This window comes from Hyperolius riggenbachi, chromosome 2, assembly GCF_040937935.1.
Source record: "Hyperolius riggenbachi isolate aHypRig1 chromosome 2, aHypRig1.pri, whole genome shotgun sequence".
NCBI classification, from domain to species: domain Eukaryota; kingdom Metazoa; phylum Chordata; class Amphibia; order Anura; family Hyperoliidae; genus Hyperolius; species Hyperolius riggenbachi.
Genome location: NC_090647.1, coordinates 77,635,403 through 77,652,234, shown reverse-complemented (window position 1 = coordinate 77,652,234; position 16,832 = coordinate 77,635,403). Strand labels below are relative to the sequence as shown.

The 16,832-nt window shown below is 44.2% G+C and overlaps 1 protein-coding gene across 2 annotated transcripts in view; it reads left to right on the top strand.

The window, feature by feature from the left end:
- TNFRSF19 (TNF receptor superfamily member 19) overlaps positions 1-16,496 on the top strand; it is a 106,571-nt gene extending 90,075 nt beyond the window's left edge. For both annotated transcript variants that reach the window (XM_068266944.1, XM_068266945.1), the window contains exons 7-10: positions 1,315-1,440; positions 4,574-4,667; positions 7,660-7,975; positions 14,107-16,496. In XM_068266944.1, coding sequence (XP_068123045.1) covers positions 1,315-1,440; positions 4,574-4,667; positions 7,660-7,975; positions 14,107-14,112 — 542 coding nt within the window. In that variant the 3' untranslated portion in view covers positions 14,113-16,496. The remainder of the gene's footprint in view (positions 1-1,314; positions 1,441-4,573; positions 4,668-7,659; positions 7,976-14,106) is intronic.
- The last annotated feature ends 336 nt before the right edge of the window (positions 16,497-16,832 follow it).

The window sequence follows — 16,832 nt, the reverse complement described above, 5'->3', positions numbered from 1 at the left end:
GTATATTTACCAATAGTCTACATTTCCAGGCGCACTTTCTCCCTTTTTGCTTGTACTTTTCCAAGGGTCCAATACAGCTTTCAATAAAACAGTTTTTGCTTATGTTGGAGAAGGAGCGTGCCTGTAAGTGGTTCTGTGTCTCTGTAGTGTATCAGGGAATGTGATATCAGTGTTCCCTTGTGTCTGTGTGGTTAGAGGGTGGATGTGACATCAGTGTTCCCTTGTGTCTGTGTGGGTACTGGGTGGGGGTGACATCAGTGTTCCCTTGTGTCTGTATGGTTACAGGGTGGGAAGTGACATCAGTGTTCCATTGTGTCTGTGTGGTTACAGTGTAGGATGTGACATCAGTGTTCCATTGTGTCTGTGTGGTTACAGTGTAGGATGTGACATCAGTGTTCCCTTGTGTCTGTGTAGTTACAGGGTGGTATGTGACATCAGTGTTCCCTTGTGTCTGTGTCGTTACAGTGTAGGATGTGACATCAGTGTTCCCTTGTGTCTGTGTGGTTACAGTGTAGGATGTGACATCAGTGTTCCCTTGTGTCTGTGTGGTTACAAGGTGGGATGTGACATCAGTGTTCCCTTGTGTCTGTGTGGTTACAAGGTGGGATGTGACATCAGTGTTCCCTTGTGCCTGTGTGGTTACAAGGTGGGATGTGACATCAGTGTTCCCTTGTGTCTGTATGGTTACAGTGTAGGATGTGACATCAGTGTTCCCATGTGTCTGTGTGGTTACAGGATGGGATGTGACATCCATGTTCCCTTGTGCCTGTGTGGTTACAGGGTGGCATATGACATCAGTGTTCCCCTGTGTCTGTGTGATTACAATTTGGGATGTGACATCGGTGTTCCCTGGTGTCTGTGTGGTTACAGTGTAGGATGTGACATCAGTGTTCCCTTGTGTCTGTGTGGTTACAAGGTGGGATGTGACATCAGTGTTCCCTTGTGCCTGTGTGGTTACAAGGTGGGATGTGACATCAGTGTTCCCTTGTGTCTGTATGGTTACAGTGTAGGATGTGACATCAGTGTTCCCATGTGTCTGTGTGGTTACAGGATGGGATGTGACATCCATGTTCCCTTGTGCCTGTGTGGTTACAGGGTGGGATATGACATCAGTGTTCCCCTGTGTCTGTGTGATTACAAGTTGGGATGTGACATCGGTGTTCCCTGGTGTCTGTGTGGTTACAAGTTGGGATGTGACATCGGTGTTCCCTTGTGTCTGTGTGGTTACAAGGTGGGATGTGACATCAGTGTTCCCTTCTGTCTATGTGGTTACAGTGTGGGATGTGACATCAGTGTTCCCTTGTGTGGTTCCAGGGTCCAGCAGATCTCAGGAAGTGCAGTTCACCGGCTCCGAGCTGTCGTGTTTGGACAGACCTCCGCTCAGTGAGCACACTCACAGGCCATGCTGCCGCTGCCAGCAGGAACCCGCTCAGGCTTGTGGTAAGTGATCAGTGCTTTATTTGCTCTACTGAAACACAGACAAGTGGTGACTGCTCAGTTAACACTGCTGATCACAGTGAGGCCACTGCTGTCAGTGCTTAGTCAAGATTAAAAGTTTATGCTGGTACAGCAGTCATGGGAAACTGTAACAGGTCCGAACTTCTTATTCTTTTGATATATTTATCCAGGCAACACAAATACACACAGTGCATTGTACCATTCGCAGCAGTCCCTGCCAAAAGTGCAGCAGATATTGCGAAATAGAACCCTCTAAAGCAGGTGCTGGGGTATGTGACTCCTTTTACTATTCTTAAAGAGCTCATCTGAGGGATAGCTAGTGACATTATTATTTAGTATTTATATAGCACTGGCCTCTTCCGTAGCTCTGTAGAGTATATTGTCTTGTAACTTAAAGCGGATCCCGAGATGAAAAACTAACTATAAGAAGTAACTTGTCTATATATCTTATCTAAAGTTTAGATAGTTTACACAGCAAATCTAGCTGCAAACAGCTTTAAAAGAATATGATTATTTCTTCCTGTGATACAATGACAGCAGCCATGTTGTTTGTAAACATTACACAGAGGCAGGCTTATCTGCATCTTGAGCACTCAGCCTGTGAAACAACCCTCCTCCTCCCTCCTCCCCTCTGCCTCTGAAATCAATGGCTAGTAACACCTCCCCCTCCTCCTGCTCAGACTGAGCTCCCATGAGCCCTTGCTACTGCCAAGGCTCTCTGAGAACCTGTGGGCGTGGTTTGTTTAGTTTATAGGGAATTAGTATTAAAACAAAAACGTATTTGGCTTGAGGAATGCCCTATAAACAATAGGAAAGGAACACAATTATGCAATGAGTAAAAGTTCACCTCGGATCTACTTTAACTGTCCCTCAAAGGGACTTGCAATCTAATCCCTACTATATATGTGTATATCATGTAGTGTATGTATCCTAGTCTAGGGCCAATCACGGAGGATCCAATAAACTTATCTGTATGTTTTTGGGATGTGGGAGGAAACCAGAGTGCCCGAAAAGAAACCCACCTAGACACAGGGAGAACATACAACGTGCAAATAGATTCGAATCGGGGACACAGCGCTGCAAGGGAGAGCACTAACCACTAAAGTACTGTGTGTGAAGTTTCAGCACCTTATAAATACTTTGCAACAAGACTAATAATAGGCCAGGGACTCCATAAAGCAATGGATATCCAAGAAAGTTTATTAAAATAAAGTTTTTTATTTTTAAACTATCACCTTTTCAGCATCCATCCAGCAAAACCATTGCACAGCAGTTCAAGTGGAAGTTGAGCAGAATGATAAATGTCAGTGTGGTGCAGTAATACTTGTTTTGTCAAGTCTAGCTAAAAGTGTCCCGGCCAGCATTCTGATTGGCTGCTTCTGGCCCCTCCTCCGCTGCCAGGTGTGAGGGAGCAGCAGCCACACAGATGGATGGCATTCACATTCCTGCGTCTTAGGAGTCCTTTTAGGAGCAGATCTGTTGTTGAGGGGAAATTCTCCTTTTGATTTGTATTGGCTGTACTGTTGATGGCTCAAAAGTATGACACTGACGATTTCTCAACATCTACCATATGTTTTCCTTTCACAATCTACTTGAATGTACTGGTGGTAGAAGCTAGCTTCTTTCATTATATATGTTATGGCCAAAACCAGAAATCGGCCAAAGTGGGAAGTGGCCGGCCATTTCTAGAACTGGCCGATTCAAAGTCCAAAATACAAAATACACAAATCTCAAATCATTTAAAGGAAACCTGTAAAAAAAAAAAAAAAAAAAAAAGTGTTTCACTTACCAGCCCCCTGCAGCCGCTCTGTGCCTGTGCCAGTACTCAAGGATCCTCTGGTCCACCGTCGCGGCTCAGTTTCACTTTTGCCAACTTGTAAGTTGCCTGCACAGCCCTGGCCACACGCATCCTCATTCATGCTCCTGTCATCGGGAGAGTCATGCGCTGAGTACCAGCTTGGGCACAAGGCGGCTGCAGGGGGCTGGCAGAAGGCCCAGGTAAGTGAACCTTTTTTTCTCAGACACCGCAGGTTTCCTTTAATGAAACTCTACATTATCCTCTGTTCCCTTTCACCTATCAAATTCTTCCCCCCTCCAGTCTTCGTGTCCACCCCTCTTTTTCATATTTGATCTACCCCATTTGTCAGCTCTGCCCCCTCCATTGCCCAAGCCCCCTTCCCCTTTTAGATTTTGTTTCATCCCATGTGTCACCTCTGTCCCCTCTTAGCTGCAGCCGGTTGCCTCAGGTCCTGAGGCCAGCTGCTTTGTCCTCCGCCTTTTTACACAGAAATTGATCTGTTTTCTGTGTCCCAGGGGAGGGGGGGCACCATGCTAGAGGGGGTAGCAGACAGGAAGGGGGGCAGCAGCGGGGAGGGGGTCCCCCTCACCCGGGTCCCCCATTCCCTGCTCCCCCTCCAGCCAGTTTCATTGATAAAATCATTAAAGTATTCAAATGTAAGCCGAGCGAGGAACTTCCTGCAATGCCACCCAAGGAACTACAGAGGGCGGCATTACAGGAAGTGACGGGGAGCGGAAGAATGCAAGGAAATAAGTTCCCCGCCGGGGGAGCGGGGAAGGGGAAACCCGCCATGCTACCCCTTCCTGAACCCACTTGTTATAAAACGTGTTTGTGTTTTCTCCTGCTAAGAATTTCGGTAAACTAAAAAAAAAAAAGGTCTCATGGCGCATCTAAGGATGACAATCATCATGATGCAACTCAATGAGGGGGCTGCCTGTCCGCCTCCTGTGCTGAGCGCTAGCTAACACCTGGCCGGTGAAAGGGAACAGCTGATAGGCAGGGAATTTACCTCCTTCAGATCCCCGTGGAGTAGATTCTCGGTGTTACCTCATCACTCTGTGCTGTGTCTCTGGGAAGCACATGTGCAGGACTGACATCAGAGCAAAGCCTGGGAAAGTTGCATTTGCTGTGTTTTTTTTCTTTTTTAAACATAAAAAGAAATTGCATGTTCATGATTTTGGTGCTGAGCACAAGGCAGTTGGCTAAGCTCCTCAAAGCATGAATCCAGCCCTGCAGACAACCAGATAATGAAACACAGATGACCGATGATTGCTCCAGTCTTCAGCCTGGACTTATGTTTGCTTGTTTTGCCTCTAGGTCCCGTTCACTTGATTCCCTCGCTCTGTTGTGAGGAAACGTACAGCACAGAAAACGGTTGTGTGTTCCGGTCTCACAGCACTCTATATGATGGGTAAGTGCTTTTTAACACACTTGTATCTTCAGTTGTACCAGAAAATTCAAACACGTCTGTGCAGTTGGTCTTGCGCCTTTTTTCTTTGCTTTTGCTTTTCTCCAAGACTTGTAGTGGCATGATCAACAGCCCTACCAGCTCAGGTTTCAGAGTGCTTCAAGTACAGGGTTTAAAGAGGAGCTGTCAGCCATACTATCTCAGAAAAAAAACACATATATAAGTAGATAAATACTTGCTCTACTTGCAGAACATATGTATTGCATTGTCTACATTTTCATATTAGTGATTTTTCTATAGTAAAAAAAGAGAAAATCCTTCTTAGCATTTCACATTTTAAGTGTGGCTATTTTGAAGCCAATCCTGATGTAATTTCCCCCCTTAGTCTCCTCTGCCTGATTTGCCCGCCCTTCACGATAGAAAGTGCATTGTCTCAGCATGAGAAATATTGGCCAATCAGAGAGGAACAGAGGTGTGGGAGGGGAAAACAGGAGGGAAAGAGGCTTCAGCCAATCAGGCTGCATTAGTTAAGTCTAAGGGGAAATAGAGAAGCAAAAAAGGACAACCCAGCATGCCCTGCAACTTCCTTTTTGTGTACCAAATAAGAGTCAGGTAAACTGGGCAATGATCATTTATCAACAAGAAAAGTCATAGTGATTTTAACTTTAGGATTGCCTGGTTAGCATCCTTATTACTTGTTTACCAGATAAGAATAAAGAATTGATTTTTGATTTTTATGCTTGATTAGTAAGATCTATAGCACCGCCCTTTCTGCTCCTTACCTCCTGACTGTCCTTCTTCTTATAAAGCTCATTTCCCACTTGTTAAAAAAAGTGCCCATTCGGTAAGTGTTTTTAACCACTTTACCCCCGCGCGTACGGATTTCTCCGCCCCTTTTTCCATCCTTTCACCCCCAGGGATGGAGAAATCCGTACTTTGCGCACTCCCGCCGCTGTCCGCGCTCACGCTCGTAAACACGCCGCCCGCCGCTAGTAAACACGCCGCCGCCCGCTCGCCCAGAGATCAACGAATGGGAAAATCCATTCCCGTTCGTTGATCTAAGCCCCGCAATGATCTGCTGCCGCTCGGCTGAGCAGCGCGATCATTGTGAAAAAATAACAAAGTCCCAGCCTCTTTCTACTTCCTGCAAGCGTCCGGAAGGACGCTTGCAGGTCGCATGAAACAAATTGGTAATGTTGCCATCTTGTGGCCAAATAGTAAAACTACACCCTAACCATTTTTTACACACAAATAAACTTGTTTTACACAAAAAATTAACTCCTTACCTCCCACACTCCCCAATTTTTTTTTTTGTAATTAAAAAAAAAATAAATTTACAATTTAAAAAAAATACATAAATAGTTACCTTAGGGACTGAACTTTTTAAATATTTATGTCAAGAGGGTATAACACTGTTACTTTATAAGCTATGGGCTTGTAATTAGGGATGGACGCAAAACTGAAAAAAAATGCACCTTTTATTTCCAACTAAAATATTGGCGGCAAACATTGTGATAGGGACATAATTTAAACGGTTTTATAACCGGGATAAATAGGCATATACATTTAATGGGTTTTAATTACAGTAGCATGCATTATTTAAAAACTATAAAGGCCGAAAACTGAAAAATAATAAAAAAAAAATTCCCATATTTTTTCCTATTTTCCCATTAAAACACATTTAGAATAAAATAATTCTTGGCATAATGTCCCACCTAAAGAAAGCCTAATTGGTGGCGAAAAAAACAAGATATAGTTCATTTCATTGCGATAAGTAATGATAAAATTATAGACGAATGAATGGAAGGAGCGCTGAAAGGTGAAAATTGCTCTGGTGGTCAGGGGGTAAAACCCCTCAGTTGGGAAGTGGTTAATGTCTGCTTAGCACAGGAAGCAGATCCTATTGTTATGAATAAGATCTGCTTCCACTTGTTAACAAATGGATCAGTTTTCTATGTTGTTATTAATGGAAAGCAGAGTACGAGCTTTCCGCACTTTTCTAGACCAGAAGGTAAACATATGCAATGAAAGCCTATGGGAATGAACAGTGTCCATTTTCACTAGGCTGGTCGCTGCGTCCGCTTTGCCCACCACCGTCACGCAAATACGTGTACTCTGGTTCCGCTACTGCTGACTCTTCTGCTCGGACCGGGAAACAGATCGGTGGCTAGCAGAAGCATGGGGTTCACCATTGAGTTGCACAATAACAAAACTGGGAGGATTCTTATTGGTTCATGGTGGACCTATGAAAATTATACATGTGGCTAGGGAGAATTGGTCTATTGTCTCTTATGGGGAGTGCCCCTGCCGGTCTCCAGTCTGTGTACCGACTTTAGGAGGGTCCAAGCGAAGGAATCTGCAGCAGTGGAACCGAGGGACACGTGGGTACTGGCAAGCTGAGTGGACAGCCGAGCGGATGCAAAATGGATGGAGCTTACCATGCCCGTTTTGCATCCGCTCTAATGGGAACTAAGCCTAAGTCATGCTGTCTGCTCTCAGTGTGCAGAGACAAAACTGCTGCTCTGAGTGTTCAAGGCTGTGTTTGGTGAGCTTGAGAATAGCAGAGGACAGCGTGATTCATCATATGGGAGGGGGTGAGGGAGGTGGTAGCAGAGGGAGTGGGCAGATCCAACTGTGCCATGGTCAAAATTCAGATCCGTTTTCAGCTGGAAGGATTAGCAAAAGGAAAATGTTTACAGGGTCAGAAACGACAGCAGTTCTTTTAGTAAATTCTTCACTTTCCAGCTATCGAAATGAATTTGTATACTTACATCCACTAAAGGGTCCCTTTAAGCTTACTCCTTGTAGAGTCATTTTCTTTCCTTTATAAGAGTATTTCGCTACAAAGCTGGAATGTACGAGTCATCCCCATCCTACACTAAAGTGCTGCTCCCCTCTCGGGACGGCTGTTTGATATGTAATGTGATAGACTCTTGAACCTCAATTGGCGCCCTCCTAACTCTAAAGTCACTGCTGCTAATCTTTGCTTTTTCAGGAACGCCGATTCTGCAGCAGAAATGATTCCAGCATTCTTTGGACCCACTTCACACTCGGCCTGCGGGGAGCTTGCAGAAACTTGGCCTCTTATGCAAACAGTGCCTGGCAGCGATAGCAGCCCTGTGCGTGAGCCACATCCGGAGCCCATAGCAGGAAATGAAGATTGCGGGGAGCCAGGAATCTTCCACAGCAGCAGCATGCACAGTATCAGCGCAGGGATCCCAGAGACTTCAATACATTTTCATCTCTCACAGCTGGACGCCTGTCAGACAGCTGAGGAAGAGCAGCCTGCCTGCGCCCCGGATGATAAACAGGTGATTTGGCCTCATCAGATCGATGCTATCACACCGGCTCATCAACTGGGCCAGTAAGATTAATAAGATGGGGAAGGATGACATGTCAGCCAATATAAACAGCAACATCTGCTGCATTCCAAACCAAGCACAACAAATAACTTATTGTGTACCGGGCTTCTGGGAAGGCTCTGATCGCCAGCTTAGTCACTGCTGCTGACACTTGCTCATCTCAGCACCTTAAACTTGCCCATATGTACAGAGAATCTGATTGGCCCGTTCAGCAAATTGTCAAGTCTTAATGCAGCAGCTGTTACCTTCAAGACTGCAGAGCACCTAATGCACTTGACGTTGTACAGCTGTTGTCGTCTCCGCTTTCATTCATGTTAAAGCTTATCTGTCGTCAAGCGAAATACTGGCAAGCTGTTGTTGCCTGGCTTTCATGCTGCAAGCTGGTTCCGGGGCTGCTTCTGAAACAGTGGAGCAGAGTTGATTTACCACTGCCCTGGAACTAGAACAATGGGGTTTTTGTATTAAAGGAAACCCAAGGTGAAAAATAAACAGATGAGATAAACAATAGTATCTATCCTCCTACTCCTAAGAAAGCTAAAAATGTTTTATGTTGTACTGTCTCGTATAACTGATACAGTCTCAGTGTTCCAGAAGCTAAAATATAAGAACAGTTGACCCTTTTTTTCAATCAGTTCTCTGCACTCCATTGCTCTCTGCCAGGAAAGAGTTTTATGGCTGTAATCAGTGCGGATTACACTATAGTGCGAGTAGAGAGAAACTGTCATTTGCATACTTAATGTTTTTAACTCTTTCAAGAATAAAAAGAAGAAAAGGAACACTGCATAGTTATTGATATGCTTAGCACTGTACATATACACGTCTATGTCACAATGGCAAATGTCACCTTGGGTACCGCAGTGTTCTCCCCAGGTTCTTTTAGCCAGGTGCTGCACCAGGCTAGTTTTGGTGAGCACCCGGCTGCCATTGGCTCACCTCCTTCTCTGTTGTAAGCAGAGAAGTGCCAGCTCTGCATTCTCTTATCTCACCCACCCGGCTACTTTTTCATGCCACCCAGCTGGAAAAAAATTCTGCGGAGAATACTGTACCCTTTAAGCCACACACCCACCCATGGTAGATATTCGGAATCCTAATTAATGGTTTGTGATTATATTGGGTGACTGTCTACCTTGTACACAGGCACGTCCCCCTCCCCCCGGACCCTTCATCTTTAATAGACTTGGCTGACTGCAGTTGCAGTTCCTTCTGTGGGTACATTTCCAACAGGCGCCTGTGCCAGGTCATGCCATTTGACTATTAGTAGTGTGCTGTTACCGACATTTTACTATAGGCATTGAGATGGTACTTTAGTTGGGGATTTTTTGTTTCCCGTCAATTGGCCATCTTTGAAGAGTGCTCTTCTCCTTCTTAACGCCTAACCCTTTCCTCTTCCCCACATATAATCTCCCTTCCCTAATTATAATTCCTTCTAATGCCTAAACCTATCCTAACATCTCTCCCCTAACTTTAACCACTTGAGGACCCACCCTTTACCCCCCCTTAAGGACCAGCGCTGTTTGTTTGGATCTGTGCTGGGTGGGCTCTGCAGCCCCCAGCACAGATCCGCGGCCACACAGAGCGATCAGATCGCCCCCCTTTTTTCCCCCCTATGGGGATGATGTGCAGGGGGGGTCTGATCGCTCCTACTTGCAGGCATTTTGCGGGGGGGGGGCACCTCAAAGCCCCCCTCCGCGGCGACATTCTCCCCCCTCCCTCTCCTACCTTCTCCCCCGGGAGATCTGGGCTGCACAGGACGCTATCCGTCCTGTGCAGCCAGTGACAGGACGTCCCCTGTCACATGGCGGCGATCCCCGGCCGCTGATTGGCCGGGGATCGCCGATCTGCCTTACGGCGCTGCTGCGCAGCAGCGCCGTACAAATGTAAACAAAGCGGATTATTTCCGCTTGTGTTTACATTTAGCTTGCGAGCCGCCATCGGCGGCCCGCAGGCTATTCACGGAGCCCCCCGCCGTGATTTGACAGGAAGCAGCCGCTCGCACGAGCGGCTGCTTCCTGATTAATCAGCCTGCAGCTGGCGACGCAGTACTGCGTCGCTGGTCCTGCAGCTGCCACTTTGCCGACGCACGGTATAAGCGTGCGGTCGGCAAGTGGTTAACTTGCTTCCCTACACGACCCCTTCTAAAAAAACCTCTAATGTCCTAACCCTAAGTGTTAAATCTAAACTTTTTCTATCTTAGTATCCCCAACACTAACACCCCAAAAGCACTTCCGACCCTTAACTGCCTTTTTTTTTTTTACAACCATGGGCGCTAAATGCGGGAATTTTCATTAATCTGTATTAGCAGCGGCTCTGTAGCTGCTCTCTGAATCAGCAGTGAGGCAGAACCAAGGTTTTGCCAGGAGCCCCAGTCAGTCCATCGATTACAGTGAGAGATGATTATTGAAGTATCTACTCTCAAAGTATTCAAGTACTGCATTAAGTCCCTTAGGGTTTTATTATAGAGGATAATGATGAAATCTACAAATGAAAACAAACAGAATGTGTTGTGAACACTGTGGCGAAAGCAAGCAAACTTTTTTCTTTTTCTTTATTTAATAGAGTTCACTTATCCGAACTGTGCACTAGTTGGATTATGTTTCATTGCAGCACATGAACCACAAATAACATTTGACATCAACTCGTATAAATTAAGTTGGTTCTTAATTCCTGGTGCAGGGGATACGTAGTTGTATCTGTTTTTAATCCTTGTTGCTGCAGTCTGAACATGCTCCAGACAGATCCATCTCCCTCCTGCTCCCTTTTGAGCAGTCCTGTGTGCTTTCTGTGTCCTCTCTTCTATCTTCAGTGTCTTATTTCTGGTGTCCTCCCAGTAACTGTATCATGTCTAGCATGTGAAATGTAGAGACGAATATGACCATTCTAGCAGTGGGGAAAACTACTAACTTATTTCTGGTTTTGGAGACTGGGAGAAATGTTCCCTTCAGTACAGAGTGGTGCATGGGTGCACACTAACTTACATACTGCATGGAAAACAGTAGTACGGGAGTAGAACTGCGCCAGAGCAGTGTCTACTGTGTACTCTGTGAATGTGCTTTACCAGTGCAAGGTGTGGCCTAATGGTTAGTGCTCTTGCCTTGCAGTACTAGGTCCCTAAATCCCAGTCAGGGTTCTGTCTGTACAGAGTGTGTATGTTCTCCCAGTGTCTGCGTGGGTTTCCTCTGGGCACTCTGGTTTCCTCCCACATTCCAAAAACATACAGATAAGTTAATTGGCTACAATCTCCATGCAGATATTGCCATGGCTAGAATTTGAGGCAGTGACTCAGTGCTGCAAGGCGAAAGTGCTAACCACCAGTAATGTACTTACAACAACACTTAAGCAAACACAAAAGCATGCATACTGCTAAAGAAGACTATGCACTTTGCATAGCTGTGATTTGCACTCTGCAGCGCATTCTCTGTTCAGGGATGTGTGTGCATAGTGTGCAGCCATGTACTGTGTGATAAATTAATATGAAGAACACTGAGGGTCCTTTTCCACGACCAATCGCTAAACACAAACGCCAGAGATTGTGAGTTTAGACAGAAATTGTCCCTGCCCCTTGCTGTTTGCCTAAGCTGCTCCCATTGGACAGTTGTCGCCATCTCTAGTCATGTGATACAGGTAACGAGATTAATGGGCTCTGGTCTACTGACGGGAGGTCAGTGGGGTTTATGTCAACAGCTTACATCTTATTGGTTGCTACAGCTGCTCTTTTGCAGTGGATGTTGGTTATCTAAGCTGTGACAGACCACAGTAAACTTGAAGACGACCTAAACTGTGAAATGACTCCAGATTGTTGGACTCTCGCCAAGCTGAAATTCTACACCTTGCTCAATGTAACACGCTGGATTCTGCCCTGTGTTACTGCATTGCCCACAATGGTACCTGTTGTGTCTTCACTGATGTGGGGGCTGTGGCTTGGTTTTATTAATCCTGTGTAAAACGTGTGGGTGACTTTTATAGGACAGGACGGTTTAGCCATTTCATCTCTCTTTTGAACGCTGTGGGAATAGTTTTGCACGTTGAGGAATCTGGAACATCTAAGTTTAGCAGTCTTTCGGGAATCTACAATTACTGCCTTCTGCTGCTTCCTGGAAAGGAGGCTTTCTGTGACACGGTGCAAAGACCTCTCATTGTATTCCTCTCAGTATGGGTATAATCAGTCCTGCAGATACACCCACATGGGAAGGGTGAACAGCTGGACCTCTAAAACTGTCACATCAAGTCTGTCACCATCTCTTATCAGGCATTATGAGATTTCCATTTAAACTTGATTTTACAAATCCCTGTATTAAAGGAAACCTGAAGTGAGAGGGATATGGAGGCTGCCATATTTTATTTCCTTTTGAATAGTGCTCATAACCTGGCTGACCTGCTGATCCCGCTTCTAAAGCTTTCGGCCGTAGACCCTGAACTAGCATGCAGATCTGAAGTTTGACTAGATTTGTTGCATGCTTGTTTTAAGTGTGTGATTCAGAGACTGCTGATGCCTGAAAGATCAGCAGGACAGCCAGGCAACTAGTATTATTTGTTTTTGGGTTTTTTTACAGTTCGAATTTTATTGAGTTTTAAAACACAATACAACATTGGTGAAGCCACCAAAACATACAACAATACCCAACAACCCTAGCCCTCCCAACCTGCCCCCACCACCTTAAGGGCCCTTTTCCACTAGCAATCGCTAGGATTTGCACTAAACCTTAGCGATTGCGATTCAGCAAAAGTCCTTTTTTCCCCCGATTGCGATTTTGCTATGCACTGCATAGCAAAATCGCGGCAATAATTGCTCTGCGGCGCGATCGCACTTTTGTAAAAATCGAATCGCGGTAGTGTAAATTACCTACCACAGTTCCTATGTTATTTAGCAAACCCTAGCAATTTTAAAATTACTAGCGATTTACGATTTTGCGATTCAGCAATCGCTCTAGTGGAAAAGGGCCCTAAGTGCATCGTGCGATCAAAAGGAGAGAGTCAGCATATCAAAGGATAAACCCTCATATTAAATGCATTATAATACAAAGTTAGACATCAGAGTCAGGTGTGTGAGAGGACATATACTCCGACCATTGAAGCCAAATTTTGTCAAATTTTAGTGGACACTTTCTATTCAAGCATGTCAGTTTGTACCACGTCATAGCTTTATTGATTCTCTTGAACCTGGAGTTCCGAGTGGGAGGTTGATCTGAAAGCCACTTAAAGTGAACCTTAAGCCAGAAAAAAAAATGAGTTTTACTCACCTGGGGCTTCTACCAGCCCCCTGCAGCAGTCCTGTGCCCTCGCAGCCACTCACTAATCTTCTGGTCCCCCGCTACCAGCTAGTTTCGTTTTTGCCGACAGGCCCGTCAGGACTGGCCATGGGTAGCTTTTTCCGCATAAAAATCTTTCGTAAAAGTTCACTTTAAAGAACAGTTAAAGCCACTTAAAGAACTAGTATTGTTTAAAGAGAAATAAATATAGCAGCCTCCATATTACTCTCACCTCAGAAGGTACATATTTAGCAATGGAGTGAGAGCAATTATAGTAAATTATGCAGGAAAGAAGAGGAGAGAAGGAGATCGGCACTGCAGTAATCAGTTTATTCCATAGTGAGGCACATCATATAGAATAAACGTCAAAGTTCAAAGTGATGGTGAAATAACATACCAGTGCTGGGCACTATTAGCCTTACGGCCGTTTCACGCAGCTATGCGCTTCTACGGAGGCTCTGATGCTGGCATTAGAGCCTCTGTAGAAGCACACATTTGCGCAAAACAGCGGTAAGGCTAACAGTGCACTGTTATGTTATTTCACCATCACTTTGAACTTTGACGTTTACTCTATATGATGTGCCTCACTATGGAATAAATGGATTACTGCAGTGCCGATCTCCTTCTCTCCTCTTTCCTGCACAGTCTTGTTGCCACGATCAGAGCACGCAACCATACCATAGTGAGTGAAGCAAAGTGGGTCCTGCCAGCTCCCTGCTCAAGTACATTCCAACCTGCTGTAGTGCCAACCACACTCTCTATGTATAATTATAGTAAATTATGTTGTTTTTAAGCTGTCGAGTAACTTAATTTTTTTTTTTTTTTTTTTTTCAGGAATGATGAAGTATCCTTTCCACGGACATCTCCCTGAATACTGGTGGGAATGACAAGTTCTGATAGTGAAGGAGGAACTTCTGATTCTCTACATGGATGGATCACGTCATGGGTGCCCGTTTCTTGGAGACCACGTTAGATCTTTGTTATGGAGAATGTGTGCGCCCACCTCAAAGGAATTAATTGTGCAGTATTCATACAGACTGAATTCTGTTTAAAAACAATCTATTCATCCCTATTATTGAGTACTGTTTAATGAAGATTGTATTAAGTTTCCACCTTCAGGACAATGTTTTGGATCCATGACATGAAGTCCAAATGGATACAAAGCCCAGTCCAGATTGTAAATCTAGTCCACAGAGCTGAAGTCCTTTCTAGAAGATAAATCTTAGACCTGCTTTATAGGGATCAATCAAGTCTAAGCCAAATCTTAGGTCAATGTCAGAGGCCAACTTCGAAATCCACCTCAAGAAGGCTAATCTCAAAATCCAGTTGGGAGGATGAAGTACTGGATCTACTTCATGAAGATCAATATTTTACATCTTTGACTAGATCCACTTGAGGATTTTTTGAACTTTGTATGCTTTGTTACTTTATGATGTCCTCTATAGCCAATTATATTTTTTACACGTGTGGCTAAAAAGTGGCATTATTTCACTTCACAAAACAAGAATTTGTATTCATGTTTGGCTTTAGGCATAGACCAGGGTAAAACCTAATCCAGTTACTTATACGTATCAGACATATTGGATTTTTTTGAAAAGGAAAAGCGTATGGCCTTTTGAAATATATGATCATAATTTCTGTTTTATTCTAAAAGAAAATGACGTGTTTGGCAGAGAGTTGGAGAGAATCATCATCACTGTCTTCCCAGTCAGTTGTAATTTTTTATTGTAAGATAATTTCATTTATGTGTCTTTGAGTTTAAGTTTAGTATGTTGTACAATATGACTGTGATGTGCGTTGCCAGCTTTAGACTTCTGAGAAGTTTTAGGTTGCTTTGCAGTTCCTGGCAAAACTACAGAGCCTGCGCTCCTCATGGGCGGGGCAGGTGGGAGGGACATTGGGGTAGATCTATCAGAACCAGTGCAATGACTGGTGCAGAAATGAAGAAGGTGGCCAAACAAGCATTCTTATTGGTTGCTTCAAGCAATTGCTACACTCTTGTACCTGTTTTGCACCAGCTTGGCTTCAAGTTTCCTTGCACTGCTACCTATGATCAATACGCCCCAATGTGTTTTCTAAAGCAGCCAATCAGCGTATAGCATATAGCTGCCATTATTTTAGGGGCAGGCTAGAAAATAAAGTTCTAAACTGCTTTCTTTGCCCCAAACTTTACACAAGATTTTAATGGCATCATCTTAGTAATTATAATGTACTATAAACTTGTTTTTGTATATTTTTATATATATTTGTCCAATATTGAAAGTGACACTTGACTTAAGGTAATGCACTTTTGATGATTTTAGTAACGGTTATATCCCCCATTCAAACTCAAGTTTAGCAAGTATCCTGTGAAATAATGTTCATAAAGATGTATTTATGCCAAATGAGATGCTCTATTACACTTTAAAGAAGAGCTGTCAGCCATACTATCTCAGAAAAAAACCCATATATAAGTAGACAGATACTTGCTCTACTTACAGAACATATGTATTGCATTGTCAACATTTTGATTTTAGTGATTTTTCTATAGTAAAAAAAGAGCAAATCCTTCTTAGGATTCTCCATTTTAATGGTCTATTTTGAAGCCAATCCTGATGCAATTTCCTCCCTTACTCTCCTCTGCCTGATTGTGTATGGATTGCCCGCCCTCCTACCAGTTTTCAGACACTCCCACCAAGCTCTGCAATATAAAGTGCATTGTCTCAGCATGAGAAATATTGGCCAATCAGAGACGAACAGAGGTGTGGCAGGGAAAAACAGGGAGGCTTCAGACAATCAGGCTGCATTAGTTAAAGGGGCACTACAGCGAAAAACTTTAAAATATGTGCAAACATATACAAATAAGAAGCACGTTTTTCTCCAGAGTAAAATGAGCCATCAATTACTTTTCTCCTATGTTGCTGTCACTTACAGTAGGTAGTATAAATCTGAGAGAAGTGACTGGCTGGCCAGCATCATTGTTTAAATCCTTTTTCAGGAATACCTTTATAAAGAATAAAAGCCTTGCTGAGAATCCCCTATGGAGAGATGGACTAGTCCAAAACCTGTCACTTCTGTCAGATTTCTTCTACCTACTGCAAGTGACAGCAACATAGGAGAAAAGTAATGTATGGCTCATTTTACTCTGGAAAAAATGTAGGGGCAAGGTCACATGGGAAGGGGCAGGGTCACCAAAACTCTCCATCCTGTCTGCTAAGGGCGACTCATTAAGACGGGGGGGGGGGGGGGGGGAGGGGAGAGGCGCACAGAATAGGACAAAACTGTTAATGTGAAATAGAGCAAGTGAATGACGGTACTCACAAAGGTTGCAGGCGGGCAACCAACCACTGCAGACAGGTAGAGATACACAAACTCGACTTCACTCAGGTATCCAGTACACTGGACTCGGTCGCTCTCCTGATAGAAAAGGAGACTAGATGGCTATGAGGTGGAGTCAACACACCATTACCAACCATTACCAAATTTTACCAAAACTTTTGTTTTACTTTTTTTCCAGGGTGCCTGCTTACCACCCTAACAACCCATGCTCATCAATACAGTACATTCTCTTTATAGTAAAC